This window comes from Eulemur rufifrons, chromosome 16, assembly GCF_041146395.1.
Source record: "Eulemur rufifrons isolate Redbay chromosome 16, OSU_ERuf_1, whole genome shotgun sequence".
NCBI lineage: Eukaryota > Metazoa > Chordata > Mammalia > Primates > Lemuridae > Eulemur > Eulemur rufifrons.
Genome location: NC_090998.1, coordinates 96,643,159 through 96,665,500, shown reverse-complemented (window position 1 = coordinate 96,665,500; position 22,342 = coordinate 96,643,159). Strand labels below are relative to the sequence as shown.

Sequence of the window (22,342 nt, the reverse complement as noted above, 5' to 3'; positions counted from 1 at the left end):
GATGGCGGAAGCCACTGGGGTTTGAGCAGAGGGTGACATAGTCTGTCCTGATTTTAAGGGGATCAGTATGGCTAACCAGCACTAGAACAAAACAGGTGGCAGTAAAGGCAGAAACAAGGAGACCTGCCAGTGGGTGGTGTTTGTGATGGTGGAGGAGCTGGAGAAATTGAGGGGCTTAAACTAAGGCAGTGCTGTAGGAATGGAGAATTAGGGCGCTGAGAATGGTAAGGCAGGACCGGCAACCCTGATAGGGAAGCGTCAAAGATAATTCACACTTCCTATTTTGGGTGACCGAATGAGAATTTTAAATATTGACTTTGACTTGCCTACATCTGTGACGGCGAGACACGATGGCTCACACCCGTAGTCCCAGCACTGTGGCAGGCCGAGGCAGGAGGATCACGTGAGCCACGATCAGCCACTGAACTCCAGCCTGGGTGACAGAGCAAGACCTTGCCTCTAAAAAAAAAGATGAGAAAGAAAGAAATACCTGTAAAAATGTCTCCTAGACTCTTGAAAATATAAATTAAAGGCCAAGGAGAGATTTAGGCTCCTTGCAACAGTTTTGAAGGTAGTTAAAACCTTGAAAGCAAATGTGAGGATCCCTAGGGCAGAGGCTCCTAGCCTCTTTTGAGTCTTCTTGAGCAAAAGTACACCTATGCCCACAAAATGTTACGTTCCGTAGCAGAGCTTTCTTGGGCTTCCAAAAGTATTCTCACAGCTCTCTGCCTCTTACAGAGCCTGTGTAGCCTCCTCTGGGAAAGGTCTGGGTTTTGGTAACCTTCTGGGGACATCAGCTCAGTCAGTCCTGGGAGAGCAGTAAATAGTTTCCAACAAGCAGGCTTGTAATTGATGTTGAAATTCGGTCTCTAAAGTTTTTGGTTTTTTTTTTTTTTTGAGACAGAGTCTCACTCTGTTGCCCGGGCTAGAGTGAGTGCCGTGGCGTCAGCCTAGCTCACAGCAACCTCCAACTCCTGGGCTCAAGCGATCCTCCTGCCTCAGCCTCCCGAGTAGCTGGGACTACAGGCATGTGCGACCCTGCCCGGCTCATTTTTCCTATATATATTTTTAATTGTCCAGTTAATTTCTTTCTTTCTTAGTAGAGGTGGGGTCTTGCTCTTGCTCAGGCTGGTCTCCAACTCCTGAGCTCAAACGATCCGCCCACCTCCCAGAGTGCGGGGATTACGGGCGTGAACCACTGCGCCCGGCCTCATCAAAGTTTTTTTTAATCTGATTTGTTCTTGGTTAAGATAAGTGAAATGAGGAACGCTAATGCTAAACCAGGGCATACACCTCGGGTGGCAACCAACCCACCAGACCCAAATAAGCTTCCCTGTGTCCGCAGATCTGCACTGATGAAGGCTAGCAGCCCTAACAGATAAATCCTGAAATCTCAGTGGCTTTAACCCTTAACCCAACAGAAGTTTAATTGTTGCTGACGTCAAATGCAGTTGGCCGAGATGGCGGCCCTACACCGTTATCCAGGGACCTAGGCGGGCGGAAAGGCCTGCCTTCAGCTGCTGCCCTGGGGAGGGGAGGGGGGAGAGGGCAGAGGGGAGGGGGAGGGGGAGGGAGGAAGGGAAGAGGGGGGAGGGGGAGGGGAGGGAGGGGGAAGGGAAGAGGGGGAAGGGGGAGGGGAGGGAGGGGGAAAGGAGGAGGGGAGGGGAGGGGGAAGAGGGAGGGGAGGGGAGGGGGAGGGGGACCGCGCGAGCGAGCGCCTCTTGCGGGAGGCCCGGACGGGCCCGGCCTCCAGGAGCTACAGCGCGCCAGGAAGCCTGGGAAGTGTGGTCCGGCCGTGTGTCCGGGATGCAGAGCAAGCGCGTGGTGACGATCAGCTGGTGTCCGTACACGGGGCGTGCACACACCAGCCTGGCAGCTGTGGGCTTCCTGGGAGCCTGTGCCGTCATGGCGGGGCCGCTGTGAAACTGGAAATACGACTCACTCAACAAATGTTTGCTATTAATAGCACCTTGCGCGGCAAGTGCTGTCCCGGACGCTGAGGACACAGCAGCCAGACACACAGGGCCCTGCGTGCGGGTCCCTAAGCTCAGGCAGAAGCCCAGGGGGGAACATACCTGCCAGGCACCAGATGTCTGTGGCCCGGTCAGGGGCAGCCCGGTCCCCCCTGATCTCCGCACCACTCTCCCCCAGACTCCGGGCCTAGTCAAGCGGGGCCCTAGGCCCGCCAGGGACCCGGAAGTCCACCTGAGGGACCGGCAGCGGAGGCTCCGCCCCTTCCGCGCCACAGATCAGCCAATGAGGGCGAGAGGCCATTTCCGGGGGCGGGTCTGGCAACGGAAAGGGGCGGGGCGTCGTTCCTGAGCAGCCGCCTCATGTTCCTGCCGGCCGCTGGGGGCAGCAGAGCTGGACGCGAGCGAAGGCCGAGCGGGAGGTGAGCCGGTCCGGCCCGCCGGAGTGCCTGAGCCTCCAGCGAACCCTGACCCCCAGATTCCGCCTGGGCCCTGTCACAGTGTCCCCACAGCACCCAGCACCTCGCAGTAGGCACTACAGCCGGACCCCTCACCCCTCACCTCAGTCTCCTCACCGCACATCCCTCACCTCAGCCTCCTCACCCCTCACCCTTCACCTCAGCCTCCTCACCCCTCACCTTTCACCTCAGCCTCCTCTCCCCTCACCCCTCACCTCAGCCTCCTGACCCCTCACCCTTCACCTCAGCCTCCTGACCCCTAACCCTTCACCTCAGCCTCCTCGCCCCTCACCCTTCACCTCAGTCTCCTCACCCCTCACCCTTCACCTCAGTCTCCTCACCCCTCACCCCTCACCTCAGCCTCCTGACCCCTCACCCTTCACCTCAGGCTCCTGACCCCTCACCTCAGTCTCCTCACCCCTCACTCTTCACCTCAGTCTCCTCACCCTTCACCCCTCACCTCAGTCTCCTCACCCTTCAGCCCTCACCTCAGGCTCTTCACCCCTCACCTCAGTCTCCTCACCCTTCAGCCCTCACCTCAGTCTCCTCACCCCTCACCCTTCACCTCAGTCTCCTCACCCCTCACCTCAGCCTCCTGACCCCTCACCCTTCACCTCAGGCTCCTGACCCCTCACCTCAGTCTCCTCACCCTTCAGCCTCACCTCAGGCTCTTCACCCCTCACCTCAGTCTCCTCACCCTTCAGCCTCACCTCAGGCTCTTCACCCCTCACCTCAGTCTCCTCACCCTTCAGCCCTCACCTCAGTCTCCTCACCCCTCACCCTTCACCTCAGTCTCCTCACCCTTCACCCCTCACCTCAGTCTCCTCACCCTTCAGCCCTCACCTCAGGCTCTTCACCCCTCACCTCGGTCTCCTCACCCTTCAGCCCTCACCTCAGTCTCCTCACCCCTCACCCTTCACCTCAGTCTCCTGACCCCTCACCCTTCACCTCAGCCTCCTGACCCCTCACCTCAGTCTCCTCACCCCTCACCCCTCACCCCTCACCTCAGTCTCCTCACCCCTCACCCCTCACCTCAGTCTTCTCGCACCATACATGCGAGTCCCGAACTCCATACACCTTGCACCTCTTGCCCTTCACCCCCACACCTGGGCACCTGGACCCTGCCCAGGACTCTGCCCCACCTGGACCCCTCAGTTCCCTGACGTCTGTGCGCCACGACCGGGCGCAGACCCTCAGCGCTCTGACCCCAGGCCTCTCGCGCCCGTGCGTCACACGCGCTGTCACTGCGCTGCGCACACCTCCAGACCTCGCCCTTCCGGGTGCCGCGCCAGGTGCCCTTCGCATCCCTCGCAGTTGCCACCCCGGGAGGGGTCCCCGACCCTCACCCTGTGCACCGGGTGCTCTCTGTCCCGCCCCGCCTGCGCCGTCCGCCCCTCCCCGTGCGCTCAGCAAACCGGCCCGCGAACCCAAAGGCCGGGCCGGCAGGACGGGTGGGCCGGCAGGACGGGTGGGCCGGCAGGACGGGTGGGCCGGCAGGACGGGTGGGCCGGCAGGACGGGTGGGCCGGCAGGACGGGTGGGCCGTGCGCGGGGAGCGGCCGGGCCCACAGGTTCGCCCATGCGCTGATCCCGGAGGCCGCGCCCCGCCTGCACCCCGGGGCCCACATCCGGCTCCCAGGGCCGCTGGGGCCTGCTCCTCCGTCAGAATTCCGGCCTCGTCCGGCGGAGGGAGACCTTCAGAATGAGAGCTTTGCGGTGGTCGGTCCTTCTTCCCTTCATTCCGCCAGCATTCGCTGAGCACGTGCTGTTTTCCTGCCCTGAGCCGAGCACTGGGAACAATGCCTTGGAAAGACGGCCGCTGCGCCCCAGGACTTCTAGTCTCCCTGCGGAGGTGGAGGGGCCCCGCGCCCCGGGACTTCTAGTCTCCCTGCGGAGGGGAGGGGTCCCGCGCCCCGGGACCTCACGGCCTCCCCGCGGAGGGGAGGGGTCCCGCGCCCCGGGACCTCACGGCCTCCCCGCGGAGGGGAGGGGTCCCGCGCCCCGGGACCTCAGGGTCTCCCCGCGGAGGTGGAGGGGCCCCGCGCCCCGGGACCTCACGGTCTCCCCGCGGAGGTGGAGGGGCCCCGCGCCCCGGGACCTCACGGCCTCCCTGCGGAGGTGGAGGGGTCCCGCGCCCCGGGACTTCTAGTCTCCCTGCGGAGGTGGAGGGGTCCCGCGCCCCGGGACCTCACGGTCTCCCAGCGGAGGTGGAGGGGCCCCGCGCCCCGGGACCTCACGGCCTCCCCGCGGAGGTGGAGGGGCCCCGCGCCCCGGGACCTCACGGTCTCCCCGCGGAGGTGGAGGGGCCCCGCGCCCCGGGACCTCACGGCCTCCCTGCGGAGGTGGAGGGGTCCCGCGCCCCGGGACTTCTAGTCTCCCTGCGGAGGTGGAGGGGTCCCGCGCCCCGGGACCTCACGGTCTCCCAGCGGAGGTGGAGGGGCCCCGCGCCCCGGGACCTCACGGCCTCCCCGCGGAGGTGGAGGGGCCCCGCGCCCCGGGACCTCACGGCCTCCCCGCGGAGGTGGAGGGGCCCCGCGCCCCGGGACCTCACGGTCTCCCCGCGGAGGTGGAGGGGCCCCGAGCCCCGGGACCTCACGGCCTCCCCGCGGAGGTGGAGGGGCCCCGCGCCCCGGGACCTCACGGCCTCCCCGCGGAGGTGGAGGGGTCCCGCGCCCCGGGACTTCTAGTCTCCCTGCGGAGGTGGAGGGGTCCCGCGCCCCGGGACCTCACGGTCTCCCTGCGGAGGTGGAGGGGCCCCGCGCCCCGGGACCTCACGGCCTCCCTGCGGAGGTGGAGGGGCCCCGCGCCCCGGGACCTCACGGCCTCCCTCCGGAGGTGGAGGGGCCCCGCGCCCCGGGACCTCACGGACTCCCTGCGGAGGTGGAGGGGTCCACGATAGCGACACCAGCTGGGGGGCACCAGGGCGGGGGAGGCCAGGGAGCCACAGCAGGACTGAAGGGAGGCCCCTGGCTGCAGCGCGGCTGCGGGAAGGCTTTGCACACAGAGCACGTGTGTGGTGAGAACAGTGCCTCAGTCTGCGCCCGTCCCTCCCCGTCCTAAGGTCGCCTGGCTCGTTCCTTCGCCCCGTGAGGCCATAAGCTCCCTGACTGCTCGTGTAGCCTTATTAATCTATTCCTCTCCCATCCTCCCCAGCCCAGTGCCTCGTAGATAAGTCCGTGAGCATCAAACATTAACGGAGTGAATTAATGTATATTAGTAAAGATCAGGGAAGGACCTGGAGTGATTTAGAGCTCAATATTTTAAATAACAATAGGTATGACTTTCTAAGTGCTTATTATGGTAGATATTGTACTAACAGTATATAATTTATATCATTTAGTCTTTACAAAACCCTATAAGATATAAGATATAGGTACTATTAATAATTCCCTTTTAAAAATTACAAAAAATTGGCTGGGTGCGGTGGCTCACGCCTGTAATCCTAGCACTCTGGGAGGCCGAGGTGGGCGGATCGTTTGAGCTCAGGAGTTCGAGACCAGCCTGAGCAAGAGCGAGACCCCATCTCTACTAAAAATAGAAAGAAATTATATGGACAGCTAAAAATATATATAGAAAAAAATTAGCCGGGCATGGTGGTGCATGCCTGTAGTCCCAGCTACTCGGGAGGCTGAGACAGGAGGATCCCTTGAGCTCAGGAGTTTGAGGTTGCTGTGAGCGAGGCTGACGCCACGGCACTCACTCTAGCCTGGGCAACAAAATGAGACTCTGTCTCAAAAAAAAAACAAAGAAGATAAGTGAGTTGCCAAAGGTAAAACAGCAAATACGGAGTGGAGCCAAGATTTGAACCCAGGCAGATCTACTCTGTAGCCAGGACTGTCTATAATGGGATACTGCCTCTAACGCCCAAGAGAGCCCTTCTGGAAAATTAAATTGATTATAATTTTTTTAATCTGCAAATTTATGAATCATTTTATATTTTAAAATTAAACACCCTCTTCCAGGCTGCCATAATTTCATATCTATATTTAGCATATTAACTGCCGTTTAGGTATCTACTTTGGCATCCTTTGTAGTCTGGTTTGTCATATGGTGTGTGTATGACTTACTCCCGGTATTACACTAGAAATTCCTTAGGGGCAGGGATCGTAGCTTCTTACCATATCAGTACAATAGTTTGCATTTTAGTGGGCACTCAATACAGTTTTGCCAAAAGAAATTCCACTATTGTGTCACCATTATGGCAAAGACCTTTTTCCCTTATGACGATGACAATGTCTTCCACTTTAACCATTCCAGCCCTCAGCTGGGCAATAACTTTTTTGTAATTTGTAAAAGTTTTGTATAACAAGAAACAAAGAAAGGGGAAGGATGACTGATATGTGCCAAGTGTTATGTTGGGCCCTTCGCACACATTCTCATTTAACCTTTACAACAGCCCTGTGGGGTGAGAGGTGTCAGAATCTAAGAGATGGGGAAAGAAGTCTTTGGATGAATCACCCAGCTGTGAGCAGTGGAGCTGGAATTAAAACAGACAGTGGGTCTGTCTCATGGCAGCTTCTTTCTGTGCGCTACCTAGATGGCTGATTCTGACCCTGGGGAAAGAAACTACGACAACATGCTGAAAATGCTGTCAGACCTGAATAAGGACTTGGAAAAGCTATTGGAAGAGATGGAGAAAATCTCAGGTAGGATGTCTTCCCAAGCAGGGTGCCTTCCCCTTCTTTCCAATAGCTCACATCTTTCCTAAACTTCTGAACTCACATCAATTGCCTTCTTTTTTGTTTGTTTGGTTTGGTTTTGAGACAGAGTATCACTCTGTCGCCCCGGCTAGAGTGCAAGGGCATCGTCAGGGCTCACTGCAACGTCAGACTCCTAGGCTCAAGCAATTCTTCTGTCTCAGCCTCTCCAGTAGCTGGGACTACAGGTGCCCACCACTACGCCAGGCTAATTTTTTTCTATTTTTTGTAGAGGTGGGGTCTCACTCTTGCTCAGGCTGGTCTCAAACTTCTGGCCTCAAGCAATCCTTCTGCCTCGGCCTCCCAGAGTGCTGGGATTACAGGTGCGAGCCACCACGCCCAGCCCAAGTGCCTTCTTTTAATGAGGACTTCCCTGACTACTTCTCAACTTTTACAGCATATAACTGCTGTACCACAAAATTGGACACTTAAACACTGAATGTTGCCTTGAATTGTTTTCTGATGATTTTATGTCTGTTTGCATCTTATTTCTGCAACTGGACTGTTATCTTCTTGAGGGCAGAAATAGTGACTAGGGACCTATTTTGTAACTGGCACAGTACCAGATGCAAGCTCACTTGCTCAGCAAATGGCAAACCCAGGTGAATATGACACCTGTGAACAGAGTTGGAACATGCTTTCTGTGAATTGTTTAAATAAAAAGTGTTCAGAGTCATAGTGCTAAAACTGGTGAGGTACTGAAATGGGAAGTACAGCTCAGTGAAATAAAGCAACAATGGGGTTGAGCAACTTTCTTCATTTTTGGAAAGGAATGTTAGTTTGTTGTTTTATTCAACATATTTCCATTTAGGAGTGGTAGCAACACCATTATAATTACTTTTATGTTATCTACTAATTCAGAATATGTGTAATTCTTATCATTCGTGAGCCTAAGTTTTGCTAGTGAAAATAATAACATAAAACAAATTTTAGGAAGCATGCATATGCTACTTGAATGAAACAAACTATTTTTAAGGACATTATTTGTTTGCAAATAATTTTCATTTATTACAGGATTTAGAAAATTTCTACTTAGAAATGTTTGCAATTTTTTGCCTATGTGTTTGAAAGTTTTTATATTTATTTATTTTTATTTTTATTTTTTGAGACAGGGTCTCACTCTGTGCTGGGCTAGAGTGTAGTGGTGTCATCATAGCTCACTGCAACCTCCAACTCCTGGGCTCAAGCAATCCTCCTGCCTCAGCCTCCCAAGTAGCTGGGACTACAGGCACATGCTACCACACCTGGCTAATTTTTCTATTTTTTGCAGAGATAGGGTCTCACTGTGTTGCTCAGGCTGGTCTCAAACCCTTGGCCTCAAATGATCCTCCCACCTTGGCCTCCCAAAGTGCTAGGATAACAGGTGTGAGCCACTGCGCTCAATCTTTATGTATTTTTATATTAATATATATAAAAAATATACGAAGTCTGCCCAGAAAGTATCCAGCCATGTAATATGAAAAATAGAGATATTTACTGAAGAAGATACAAGAAACACTGTACATAGGACAATGATGCCTCAGTCCCCTTCAAAGTAGGCACTTTGGGACCTCAACACAGTTTTCTCCGAATCTCTTCCACTGTTCAAAACACTCTACAAAATCCTTTATTGGAGTCACCATCAACTGCCTCGTCATACTTTCCTGAATCTCACTGATGGTCTGAAATCTCTTCCCTTTCTTTTTTTTTTTTTTTTTTTTTTTTTTTTTTTGAGACAGAGTCTCTCTCTGTTGCCCTGGCTAGAGTGAGTGCCGTGGCGTCAGCCTAGCTCACAGCAACCTCAAACTCCTGGGCTTAAGCGATCCTAGTGCCTCAGCCTCCCGAGTAGCTGGGACTACAGGCATGTGCCACCATGCCCGGCTAATTTTTTGTATATATATATTTTAGTTGTCCATATAATTTCTTTCTATTTTTAGTAGAGACGGGGTCTCACTCTTGCTCAGGCTGGTCTCGAACTCCTGACCTCCAGCGATCCACCCGTCTCGGCCTCCCAGAGTGCTAGGATTACAGGCGTGAGCCACCGCGCCCGGCCAGAAATCTCTTCCCTTTCAAAGGTGATTTTTTGTTTTGGGAAAAGCCAGAAGTCCCAGGTCTGGGCTGTAGGGGGCCTGAGTCACCTGGGTGATTTGATGTTTCACCAAAAAACTCTGCATGAGACATGAGGCGTGGGCGTGGAGTTGTGGTGAGGAAGCTGCCAGTCACCAGTTGTCCACAGCTGCGGCCCTTTTCATGACATTGCATCTCTCAGCCGAGGAAACACTGAGTCCTCCTGATTAACTGTTTGGCCTGGAGGAGCGTCCTTGTGAGGGACAACACCTTCCCAGTTAGAAAACACAGTTAGCCTGGTCTTGATCTTGCCGTGACTTTGCCTCGCCCTCTTCGGATATGGAGAACCAGGCGCCTTCCACTGGGACACTGGGCCTGGGTTTCCGGATCCTAGCGGACCCACAGTTCATCTCCAGTTATGCGCTTCTTGAGGAAATCTGGTTCACTGGTAGCAGTCTGAAGCAAGTCATTAGCAAATGCAGCACGGTGTTCCTGCTGCTCTGGTAGCAGAAGCCACGAGATGCATTTTGCCAGGACGCGTTTCATGCCGAGATCCCACGGGAAAATCTCAGACACAGTTTTCGGAATCCCCAGATCAGCTTCTAGTTCTAGCACTGTCGGCCGCTGGTCTCTGTTGATCGCAGCCAGTACGTGCTCAACATTCTCAGGTGTTCTGCTTGTTGCAGGCCTTCCAGAACGTGGATCGCTTTCGACAGATTCTTGACCACTTTTGAAGAATTTCTGCCACAATTTTTATTTGCACTGCCCTCGTTGCGTCATCCCGAAAGCCTCCTGAATCATCCGAATAGTGTCCGGGGAGGAGTGTTCAAGCTTAACGCAAAATCTGGTGCAGATCCGTTGCTCCACTTGCTCAGTCATTTTGAATGTGACGGCCACCCAGTGCACACGCTGGCTGCACAGCGTCTAGTGTCCCCTGACTAGGCTAGTGAAGGGGTCATCGTTCACACATGCGCATTCCAGCTCACCCTCCTTGGCTGCCAGGCTACATCGACGTCACGCAAACCCTTCTCCTTATGTTGGCAATGGCTGGATACTTTCCAGACAGACCTCGCATATGTAATTTCCCACTGTAAGCTATATAATTCTTTCAGTCTAATTATGCATTCACTTGTTTAACAGCATTTACTGAGTTTCTTCTGTGTGACATTCTAGGGATATAGAGCTGAACAGAGATGCACCTTCATTAGAAGTGGGTGAGGGCCAGAAACAGACATCAAGATGACTAATTATAATTGCAATATATACATTAAAATTTAAACATATCTTAATTTTATATTAAAATTATAACCTGGCAAATGCTAATAGTGGCATACAACTAGCACTGGGAAGGGTGGGGAGAAGGAGGAGTGGCTGTCTGTCTGGGGAGACCTTCAAGGCTCTGAGCAGAGCGCGGGGGCGGGGGGGGGGGGGGGGGGGCAGGGGGGGGGTTGGGCAGAGACAGCTGAGCAGAGTCTGGAGGAGGCAACCAGCCAGATTAGCACATGGGGCTCACAAGGTGGCAGGCCAAAAAAACAAGAGGCTGGAAAGGTGAAAAGAAGGGTCTTCAATGCCAAGCAAAGAAATGTTACCCTTACTGAGGTGACAGAGAGCCGTCCACGGTTTCAAAGAAGACACTTGTGTTTTAGAAGAATACCTCTGACGGCCAGGTGGGGGAGGGTTGAAGAGGGAAGACCCGAGGCAGGAAGACAAATTAGGAAGCTTCTGCAGAACTAAAGGCTAAAAAGAGGCTAGCCTTAACTCAGGTTTGGCACTGAAAACAAGAAAGGATAGCAGATTTCTGTGATATAATTTCTTATTGATTTGTACGAACTCTATGTATTAAGACCATAAAGTCTTTATTCAAATTTGAAGTAAATATTTTTACCAGTTCTTCCTTTTAATTTTGTATATGATTGGTGAACAGAAGTCTTATGTAATAAAAATGTATCAATATTTTCCTTTCTGGTTTATTCCTATTACTTTGACACCTAGAAAGTCCCTAGTCCAAGATCAGTGAAATATTTACTTGTATTTTCTCCTACTTTTCTCTCTATTCCCTTTTTTTTTTTTTTTTTTTTTTTTGACAAAGTCTCACTCTGTTGCCCGGGCTAGAGTGCCGTGGCATCAGCCCAGCTCACAGCAACCTCAAACTCCTGGGCTCAAGCGATCCTCCTGCCTCAGCCTCCCGAGTAGCTGGGACTACAGGCATGCACCACCATGCCCGGCTAATTTTTTCTATATATATATTTTAGTTGGCCAGATAATTTCTTTCTATTTTTAGTAGAGACGGGGTCTCGCTCTTGCTCAGGCTGGTCTCGAACTCCTGACCTTGAGCGATCCACCCGCCTTGGCCTCCCAGAGTGCTAGGATTACAGGCTTGAGCCACCGCGCCCGGCCTCAAAAGGATTTTATACTTTTCTACAGATTTCTAAATACATTTATTTCTGTGGTTTTTGTTCTTATTTTACATGGGATGGATGTTTTTCTATTTTATTTGCTAAATAATTAATACTAGTGTACAGGAAGGCTGTAGATTCTTGGGTATTTAGTACTACCCTTATGCTGTTATTAATGATAGTAATAATAGCTCATGTTTCTTGTTTACCATGTGTTGATCTTTTTACCGTCTGCTCTATGTACACTATCCCGTTTGTTAGGAGGGATATTATTACCTCCATTTACAGATGAGGAAACTAGAGCTTAGAGAGTTTAAATAACTTGTTCAAAGGTAATTGGTGAAACTATAGCAATGTCCAGGTCTATTCGACCTCCAGCGTGTTCTATGTTTTTCTGTATTCTAAAATTATAAGTGTAGTATTTGGAAACAACAGTTTCTTGAATATTTTGAATACCTCAATGGCTAAGCCATTGGAAATAATTTTAATAACTTTTTCAATTTTTTCTTTGTTTATTGCTTTAAGATTATGCCAATTTGGGTATTTCATGCTTCTTCCCAAATCATCCATTGTATCAATATTTTCTCATTTATTAGTATGCTACTATATCTAGGAGAATTTTTCAGGTGTGAGCATTGAAATTTTAATAATTGTAAATGTAATAATTAAGTTTATAATTATTAAATAAATAATAACGATCTTTAAAAGAAATTTTGCTCTGGGAGGCCAAGGTGGGAGGATTGGTTTTTGAGAACAGCCTAGGCAACATAGTTGAACATAGTTGAAACCCTGTCTCTACGAGAAGTTAAAAAAAATCAGCTGGGCATGGTGGCGCACACCTGTAGTCCTAGACACCCTGGAGGCTGAGGTGGGAGGATGGCTTAAGTCCAGGAGTGGGAAGTTATAGTGAGCTATGATTGCACCATTGCATTTCAGCCTGGACAGCACAGTGAGACCCTGTCTCTAAAAAAATTTTTTTAAATAAAATAAAAATAAATGTTGCATGTTTATTTTAAAAATTCAATCAAAGTAAAATGTAATCAAAACAGAAAAATATGAAGAAAGTTGAAAATCATCAAAATCCAGCCTCCCAGAATTAACTATTGTTAACATTGATGGACATTGTTTCAAGTCTCTCTATATGCAAAAATAGAGTGATGGACCAATGGAGGGATACATGAAAGGATAATTTTTTTGAAAGATAAGCTTTCATTAAAATGAATTCATACCACACAAGATATTTTTAAAATAAAGAGTATTGCATTTACTTTTACTTAAGAATTTAAGCTGGCCGGGCGTGGTGGCTCACGCCTGTAATCCTAGCACTCTGGGAGGCCGAGGTGGGCAGATCGCTCAAGGTCAGGAGTTCAAGACCAGCCTGAGCAAGAGCGAGACCCCATCTCTACTAAAAATAGAAAGAGGCCGGGCGCGGTGGCTCACGCCTGTAATCCTAGCACTCTGGGAGGCCGAGGTGGGCGGATCGTTTGAGCTCAGGAGTTCGAGACCAGCCTGAGCAAGAGCGAGACCCCATCTCTACTAAAAATAGAAAGAAATTATATGGACAGCTAAAAATATATATAGAAAAAATTAGCCGGGCATGGTGGCACATGCCTGTAGTCCCAGCTACTCGGGAGGCTGAGACAGGAGGATCGCTTGAGCTCAGGAGTTTGAGGTTGCTGTGAGCTAGGCTAACGCCACGGCACTCACTCTAGCCTGGGCAACAGAGTGAGACTCTGTCTCAAAAAAAAAAAAAAAAAAAAAAAAGAATTTAAGCTGAAGTAGAACTGAAGAAATTCTTCAGTTCAAATAAATATTTAAGTGAAGAATTTCTTCACTATAAAATATATATTAGCTCTGGCTGAGCTCAGTGGCCTCTGCCTGTAGTTCCAGGTATTAGAGAGGCTGAGGCAGGAGGATTGCTTGAGCCTGGGAGTTTGAGGTTGCAGTGAGCTATGGTGATGCCACTGCATTCTAGCCTGGGTAACAGAACAAGACTCTGTCTCCAAAAAAAAAAAGAAAGAAAGAAAAAAGAAAAAAAAGAAAGAAAAGAAAAGAAAGAAAGAAACATTTAATAGAGACTTACAAGCAGAATTGCTCTGTTGCCTGGGCTAGAGTGCTGTGGCATCAAGCTCACAGCAACCTCAAACTCCTGGGCTTAAGCGAACCTACTGCCTCAGCCACCCGAGTAGCTGGGACTATAGGCATGCGCCATTATGGCCGGCTAATTTTTTTTCTATATATATTTTTAGCTGTCCAGATCATTTCTTTCTGTTTTTAGTAGAGACGGGGTCTTGCTCTTGCTCAGGCTGGTCTCGAACACCTGGTTTCAAGGGATCCTCCTCCAAGGCCTTTCAAAGTGCTGGGATTACAGGCGCGAACCATCGCACCTGGACTGACCTGTGCATTTATTATTCATCATTCTGCCTATATCCTCTTTGGTTAATTTCCCTGAGGATGCAGTTTCCCAAAGTATCCAGTATTTTTTAGCCCAGCGAGGAGTAGTTTTAAGGGGATGTGTTCACTATGGCCAGCTGTCCTGCAGAGGGGACGTGACCTCTGCTGTGTGTGGTTGTGGAGGGTAGAACCACACCGGTGGGTGGGTGCTACAGACAGAAGAGAGGAGGTGGGATTTCTGGACCCTTCCACTGAGTTCATACAGGAAGCACGTGTCCACCTGCAGACCAGGGACTGCTGCCCTCGGGTTGTTGTCACAGGGAGAGAGCAAGAAAAAGCCCACCGGTATAGCGGCGAAAGCTCAGGGACCCCTTTCCAGAGGAGGAGCCCCTGGTCTGGGCTTTAACAAAAGCACAGAGGTGCCCCAGGGGGAGGTGGGCAGGCGTCCCAGGCCATCGAGCATGAGGTCACCTGAGGCTGGGGCCTTGCAGGACTGGGAGTGGTCGACCCTACCTGAGTGTGTGAGCTTGAGTGAGTGTGACTCCTTGGGGGTCACCCGCAGCCACCGCACGTAGACAAGGACCTGTGGTTCCCCTAATTTTCCTCACATTTCATGTCAGACTGGCCTCCAGCCTTTTAATGCTGGGCTGGTGTGTGCAGAAGTTCAGACTTGCATGAGATTAAGAAATGCCGTTATTGGTGTTTGCAGGGAGGAGTTTTAGGGCCCCTATGACGAGCAGCCCACCAGCCTTCTCTCCTTAGAGGGACTGGTGTCGGGGGCCCAGCCCCCAAGGCCGAGGACAGCAGAGGCACACGGCCCTGCGCAGGTGCCCCCGGGCGGCGGCCCCACCCTGTGGCCTGACGGGGCCTGTCTGGTCGTTGCAGTGCAGGCCACCTGGATGGCCTACGACATGGTGGTGATGCGCACCAACCCCACGCTGGCCGAGGCCATGCGCCGGCTGGAGGACGCCTTCCTCAACTGCAAGGAGGAGATGGAGAAGAACTGGCAGGAGCTGCTCAACGAGACCAAGCGCAAGCAGTAGGCCCTGCGCCCACCCCGGGCCGCCCACCCCAGCCGCCGCGCCACCGCCTGCCTGTGCGGAGAAGCCACTGGGGGTGGAGCTGGCACCCAGATACACAGCTGTACGCCCTGCACTTGTTTCTCAATAAACTTATTTTCAAGCACGACCTGAGGACCCTTCCTGTCCTGCGCCGTGAACAGAACACCACAAGTGCAAGACGCGATGCTTTCAGTGAATTGAAGGTGTACTTGGCGCCAGCTGTGCTGAGCATAAAGTAAAAGGCAAAAACAGGCCCACACAGGGACACCCAGGCCAGAGGTTGGGCAGCAGCGTCCAGTCACATTTATTCACCTCCCCGAAGTGGGTTTCAACGTGGGTCCAGGGAGGAGACGCACCGTTCGCTGTGCTGTGTCCCAGGCACCGTGCAAGGTGCTCACATCTGTGACCTTATCTCCCACAACGCTCCTGAGTGACAGACGTCCATTCCAGTAGTTTTACAGACAAGGAAAAAGGGAAGTTAAATGTCTTAGCCAAGTCCACACAGCTAAAGAGGAACAGAACCAGGGTCAAACTCAGGTCTCAGTTACAGGGTGGTGGGCGGGAAGTGGGGTGGGATCCTGGAGGGGCTGGGGGAGGCCCCGTGAGGCTGCAGAGGGTCGTGGTCCCAGCCTGGTCTGGGCTGGGGCTGTGGGCAGGGGCTACAGACCGCAGAGCAGCACCCACCCCCCAAGTTCACAGGAAAGGGTCCCAGGCCATGGAGGATCTTCCGCGCCAATCAGACCCAGGAGGGCAATGGGGTTGGCACCTGGGCAGAGCCAAGCCAGCCCCAAAAGGCCTCAGGGCAGGCAGAAGGTCCCAGAGGGGAGGGTGTTAGCTGGGGACCTTTTTGCTCCCCCTTCCCCTTGACAGAACACGGAAGCCCGAGTGGTTTCCAGCCATCTCCTCGCTTGGCTCGGCCGAGCTCCTTGGCAAGCCAGGTCCCGGCTCCTGGGGCCCTGGCCCTGAGGGGTCGCACAGACGGGTGTGGGTGAGCCCGCCAAGACAGCAGGGAAGTGACTGGGGCAGGAAACAGCCTGAGTGTGGGCGGGAGGGCCAGAAAGGAGCCCGGGCTGGGGGCAGAGGGGCCGCACTGCAGAGTAATTGACCACCTTTAAAGCAGGAGACTTAGGATAACAGAAAGGGAAAGTCGTCCCAGAAACAACGGCAGGAAGTTCTGGCCTCAGCCCCTCCCATGCCCACATCCCCTCGGACCCCCCTGAGGAACAGGCCTGGTTCTCTGCCGGCCCCTCACAGCGCGGTCTGCAGCCGGCCCTCGCAGGGCAGAGTCAGGATGAAGGGACAGAGGACGCCCCTGCTGCCCAGAGGGAAGGGCTGCAGCTCCGTGGCCTGGAACTGAGCAGTCCCCTCAGAGACTGTAAAGGTGGCGGTGACCTGGGGGTTGAGGCAGTAAATGGTGTTTCCCAGCACCGTGCAGCGGAGCGGGGTGGGGGCCGGCAGGGGCAGGGAGGCGGCCCGGCTCCAGGAGCCCGTCACCGTGTTGTAGCGCATCACCGCGGCACCCACGCCGCGCAGCAGGTCAAAGCGGTACAGGAAGCCTCCCAGCGCCACGATGTCGCTGGAGCGCCGGTGGCTGGCACTGTAGGGGCACTCGTCCCAAGCGTCCTTCACGGGGCTGTACCTGAGCAGGCGGTAGAAGAGGTGACCCCCCGTGACATAGATGTCCCCACGACAGGCCACAGCTTCGTGGGCCACAGGGAAGGTGCCTGCAGGGAGGGGCGCGCGCAAGGTCCAGGAGTCCGTGCGGGGGTCGTAGCGCTCCATGCTGTACAGGCACTCGCCCCCAATGGCGTACAGCAGCCCGTCCAGGGCCACCAGCTTGAGCTGGGCTCGGGCCTGCTGCATGGGCCGAACCTGGCTCCAGATGTCGGTCAGAGGGTTGTAGCAGAAGACCTGGTTGGAGCAGACGGCCTTGGCGCCAGAGCCACGGATGCCTCCCGCCAGGAACAGGTAGTTGTGCATGGTGCAGAGGCCACAGCCCCGCAGCGGGGCCTCCTCGGGCACCTGCGTCAGGGGCCGCCATGTGTTCTCTCGGGGGTTAAACACGTGCAGGTGCATGGGAGGAGCCAGGGGTGCAGGCCCTGCCGCAGGGGCCTCCTCGCCATGAGAGCCCTTCGTGAGCCCTGAGCGGCTCACCTGGTAGAGGCTGGGCAGCACGAGGACCCCCAGCACCGCCTGGCCCCGGCCCGTCCGCAGGCTCAGGATTCGCTCCCGGTCAGCCCCACTCAGCTGCCGGTAGAGGTGCGGGTCTGCCAGCACCCGCAGCAGGTTGTTGCTCATCAAGGCGTAGGTCTCCTGGGCCAGGCCAGGCTCCCCGTGCTGCTGGGCGAAGGCCAGCACATCCAGGCAGCTGCCCAGGTCCAGCCGCCGCCGCAGAGCCGCTGCCGTCGTGGGCTCCAGGGCCCGTGGGCTGGGCTGCCGGGGCCCCTCCACCACCCCCCAACTCCCAGGCCTCTGCAGGAAAACCATGAGCTTTCGGGCCTCTTTCTGCCTCTCTGTGAGCATCCTGGAGCTGCCTGTAGTCCTGGCCCCCTCCCCAGGCACCTCCCCCTGGTAGTGCCCTGGGACTGCCCGGCTGACCTGCTCAGAGCCCTGGGCTATTTCACACAGGCTGCGTTTCCGGGGCCGGGGCACAGGCTGTGAGTGTCCCCTCTCAGCGGGGGATGGTGTGCAGCCAGACTGCGTTTGCACAGGCGGCTGCGAAGGGGACCTGGACATTGCAGCTGGGGGCAGTGAGTCTAGACTTTTCTCCAGGGTTCCCTCTCCTCTTGGGCCTGGGGAAGGGCCTGGCGTGGGAGCCCTATTGGTCTCGGAGCTTCTTGGTTGTGGCTGACATCCAGCCTTAACCAGGCCCCCTGCGCCTGCCCCTGTGACCCTCCCCACTGAAGGGCTGTGCCTGTCCTCAAGGCCGGGGATGGCCCCTTCAGAGGGAGAACCGGACTGACTGTCCCCAGAGTGTGCGAAAGTGCCAGGATCTGCAGGTCTCCCAGGCACTGCCTTTGGGGAACGCCCTCGTGGCGTCTCCTGCCTGGGGAAGGGATGGCTTCGAAGAACCATCGCAATAAGGTTTCCCCAGCTAGTGGAGATCTGTCCCTCCTGGGAGCCCTTGGAGAGAGCCACACCGAGCTCCTGAGACACAGGCACTGCGCCTGGGGCAGGGGCTGCGGCTGGGGCTGGGGCTGAGCCTGGGGATGGGGTTGGGGTTGGGGTTGGGGCTGAGCCTGGGGATGGGGTTGGGGTTGGGGTTGGGGCTGAGCCTGGGGATGGGGTTGGGGTTGGGGCTGGGGCTGAGCCTGGGGCTGGGGTTGGGGTTGGGGTTGGGGCTGGGCCTGGGGTTGAGGTTGGGGTTGGGGCTGAGCCTGGGGTTGGGGCTGGGCCTGGGGCTGGACCTGGACCTGGGCCTGGGGTTGGGGCTGGGGCTGAAACTGAGGCTGGGGCTGGGGCTGAAACTGAGGCCGAGGTTGAGCCTGGGGTTGGGGCTGGGGTTGGGGCTGAGGCTGGGGCTGGGGCTGGGACTGGGCCTGGGGCTGGGGCTGAAACTGAGGCCGAGGCTGAGCCTGGGGTTGGGGTTAGGGTTGGGGCTGAGGCTGGGGCTGGGGCTGGGACTGGGCCTGGGGCTGGGGCTGAAACTGAGGCTGGGGCTGGGGCTGAAACTGAGGCCCAGGCTGAGGCTGAGGCTGGGACTGACATTGGTGCTGGCCCTACTCCGAGATTTTCACTCTGAGAAGGACTCTTGCTAACTCCCAGAGGCAAAGAGTCTGAAGAATAGGGGGTCGGAGTCGAGGGTGCAGGTAGGAGACCCAGGGCCGGAGCTGCCAGCAGGGAAGAGGAGGGTGGGCCGGGCTCAGGGCCCCGAGGCGGGGGCGTGACTGACTGGCTCCGTGCGGGGCTGCTGCGGGCTCCTGCCGGCTTCCCTTGCTCCGGAGGCCGCTTAGGGCCCGGGTCAGGGACCCGCCCCTCGGCCTCTCGCCAGGACCCCCTCCCTTCTCCGAGCCTGTGGTCCCCCCGTGTCTCTGTCCCACCCGGCCCAGGGCCGAGAAAGGGGTGGTCGCCTGGGGAGCCCTCGGTCCGGGCTTCGCCAGCGCAGACCCCTGTGGCCCCGGGCCCTTGGGACGAGAGCGGGCGCCCCAGAGGCAGCGCCCCCGGCCACTGCCCCGTGGAGCCTGGGACCTGGCTGAAGGTCCGGGTGACCAAGACCTCCCTCCTGGCCCAGGGCCAGCCTGCCTCGGGGGCCGGGACGCCCTGAGCCCCGGGGGGCAGCGGGGAGCCCGCGCAAAGGCCGGCGGCGGCGGCATCCACAGCGTCCCACGCGCTCGCTGCAGCGGCCGGCTTTGCGGGGCGGCGGGCTCTGTCCATCTGTCCCCGCCGGCCGCGACGGCCGCTCCCCAGCGAGCCGGAGGGCCCCGCGCCGGGCTGCCAGGGGCCGGTGTCCTGTTGCTCCGTGGGGACCGGGGCCTGGCGAGCTGGCCCCTTGACACTGCCGCCACCTGCCGCGGCCTGCACCTCCGCGTCGCTGCCAGGACTCCGAGGAGTGAAGCGGATTAGGAGCGGGGCGGATGTCCCCCCTGCTTTGCTCCTACCCAGGAAGGCAGTGCCTGGCCTGGGAGGCTCCTTCCCTTTACCTGCTGAGGTGTCATTGCCGTGCTGCTGTCCCCGGGCCCCTCTGCTGGCCACCTCGCCAGGCGTCTTGAGCGGGAGCCGGGCTGTGGCGGCCAGCCCTCCGCCTCCTGCTGCAGCCGGACTCCCCCGGCCGCGTCCTGGGAGGTCTGGGGGCTTCTCCTGCCCCGAGTTCTGTCCCTTGCTGCCACCACTGACCTTGGACTTCGGGTGCAGTGCGGGCACCCCTCCCCCTGCCTGCCGAGGCTGGTCCCCGGGGGCTGTGGACGCTGGTCCCGCTGCCTCCAGGTCCTGCTCAGAGCCAAACCAGCGCAAAGCCAGCGCTGTGGCAGCTACCACAGCCAGCGCCAGCAAGGCCAGTACAGCGCTGTCCCAGTCATCGTCACTGTCCCCGTCCCATCCCCAGAGGGGACCACCCGGCTCCAAGGTGCCCTGCATCATGGTGCCAGGCTGCAGACCCAGTGTGAGGAAGGGCAGGCTGGCAGCTGTCACCTGCACAGAGGGCGTCAGCGGGCACCCACCCCCGGGGCTGCAGTTAAGGTGGACCTGTCCTCCCGGCCTCCAAGGGGGTGGGGCACCTGCTGCAGGCCTGGGGGGTGTCGGGAGGGCCCCGCCTGGGATGTGGGGAGACAGGTCCAGAGCAGCACCAGGAGCCCAGGGGTCTCCGCAGGTGCCCGTTGGCTCCCGACCCCTTCTCCTCCGTAGGCCCCGTGTCAAGTGGCGGCGTTCCTGATCGCGGTGCCGGCATCCCAGCCCACCTGCTTCTGCCTGGCAGACCCTCACACCCCGTAATTTGTCCCCCACCCTAGGGTCCTTCCCCTGAGCCTGAGTCCAGCCTCCGTGGCCTCTGGCAGGGAAGGGTTACCCACGGGGAGATGCTATCTCTAGCCTGAGCAACGTGATGCCGCCCTGATGAAGTTACCAGAAACCAGAGAGGCCACTACCACTGCGGGCCAGTAGGGGGAGGGGGACGTGCTCGTGGTGGTCTCCCAGACTGAGGAGGGAGACCCTGGGCGTGGGTCCTGGCAGTGAGCATTGTCACCGCAGGTGTGGAGTGGGGGTTGCATCAGGACGCAGGGCGAGGGTGGAGGCTGAGGCTCCCACACTCCCCTCCCCCAGCAGCTTCTGGACTTTCCTTGCCCTGAGTTCACCAGGGAGGCGATGGGGTTTTCAAGTCAAGAGAAAAAAATGAATGGAATAAAGAAAATCCAAAAGTTATATTTCCCCTCTTAAGGCCAGGCTTATTTCAACCCACCTAGACTTTCTAGGACCTCCAGGGTCCGGACTGTCTTGACTGCCCAGATGCGACTCTCACGAGGCCCCTGCAGAGGCCTGAGCCCAGCCCGCCCCGCTCCAGTCCCAGCCTCAGCCAACCCCCCCTGGGGCCTTCGGAACCACCTGCTCTGGCCCAGGTGCTGTGCCGCCCGACTCTGCCTCCTCATCTCAGTCCCTCCCTTATCTGAGCCCACGACTCCCCCCTAGCCAGGCTCGCAGGCAGGCGCTGCCACAGGTGCGTTGGTTTCCGAGGGAGGGGCCTGTCTCCACCTGCTTCTCACTGAAGCCATCTCAGGAGTGAGTCCTGGGAGAGGTGCCGGGGGGGCCGAGACTTGAAAAGGAGCCTGGTGCTCCTGGGACAGAGGCAGGCCCCCCAGGAAGGGTTGTGTGGTTTTTTACCTTCTTCTGGGACATAGTAGGCCTGGGGACTCGGGCAGCAAGGAGATGGCCCAGGAGTGTCCCTGGCACCCAGCCTGAACTTGAAGCCTCAAGTATCTCACCTGGTCTAGTCCCAGCTCCCCCCCGCAACTATTAGATGACAGTGAAAGGCCAGGGGTGGGCCCCACGTCTTAAGGTGGACCTCAAGGTGACGGAGGGCTTTCGAGGCACTGCCCTTATTTTCTGTTCCAGGCTCAGGCTCTGCCTCTTGGTTAAGTTTGGGGTCCAAGAAAGCCTTCAGAGGATGGAGATGACACCCCCCACCTACACCTCCTTATGAGCCATGCAGGGCCCTGTCAGTCAACTCCACCCAGCTGTCAGAGGACGAGAGGACAGTGGGTGACACCGAGCACAGGAAGTCATCCCCACCAGCTCCCCAAGGCGTGAGGACCAAGATGGGTGCTGCGCTGGCCAGAGGCCGTGTTCGGCCCCGCCCTCGGTGGACAAGAAGCACCTCCCTTGTCAAACTGCCCCCGCTCCACGTACAGCCCCAGCCAGCGCCCGGGGCCTTGGGAACCACCTGCTCTGGCCCAGGTGCTGTGCCGCCCGACTCTGCCTCCTCATCTCAGTCCCTCCCTTATCCGAGCCGACAACTCGCCCCCAGACAGGCTCGCAGGCGCTGCCACAGGTGCGCTGGTTTCCGAGGGAGGGGCCTGTCTCCACCTGCTTCTCACCACAGGTGCGCTGGTTTCCGAGGGAGGGGCCTGTCTCCACCTGCTTCTCACCACAGGTGCGTTGGTTTCCGAGGGGGGGGCCTGTCTCCACCTGCTTCTCACCACAGGTACGCTGGTTTCCGAGGGAGGGGCCTGTCTCCACCTGCTTCTCACCGAAGCCATCTCAGGAGTGGGTCCTGGGAGAGGTGCCAGGGGGGCCCAGACTCGAAAAGGAGCCTGCAGCCGGAAGTGTGGTCGTTTTGCCTCCCCCCCCCGTGCCAGAGAGAGGCAGAAAGTGGCACTGCTGCAAAGGTGGCAGA

The 22,342-nt window shown here is 56.6% G+C and overlaps 3 protein-coding genes across 3 annotated transcripts; 1 reads left to right on the top strand and 2 right to left on the bottom strand.

The window, feature by feature from the left end:
• Positions 1-6,964: 6,964 nt before the first annotated feature.
• On the top strand, positions 6,965-15,003 carry SYCE3 (synaptonemal complex central element protein 3). The gene is made up of 2 exons (XM_069491608.1): positions 6,965-7,073; positions 14,846-15,003. Exons 1-2 carry the CDS (start codon positions 6,965-6,967, stop codon positions 15,001-15,003), a joined length of 267 nt encoding a protein of 88 aa, XP_069347709.1.
• A 1,266-nt stretch (positions 15,004-16,269) lies between these two features.
• Positions 16,270-18,321, bottom strand: LOC138396246 (kelch domain-containing protein 7B-like). Its single transcript, XM_069489276.1, has one exon. It carries the CDS (start codon positions 18,094-18,096, stop codon positions 16,270-16,272), a length of 1,827 nt encoding a protein of 608 aa, XP_069345377.1. The 5' UTR covers positions 18,097-18,321.
• A 454-nt stretch (positions 18,322-18,775) lies between these two features.
• On the bottom strand, positions 18,776-20,097 carry KLHDC7B (kelch domain containing 7B). The gene is made up of 2 exons (XM_069491276.1): positions 18,914-20,097; positions 18,776-18,797 (listed from the first exon to the last, which is right to left on the bottom strand). Exons 1-2 carry the CDS (start codon positions 20,095-20,097, stop codon positions 18,776-18,778), a joined length of 1,206 nt encoding a protein of 401 aa, XP_069347377.1.
• Positions 20,098-22,342: the final 2,245 nt, after the last annotated feature.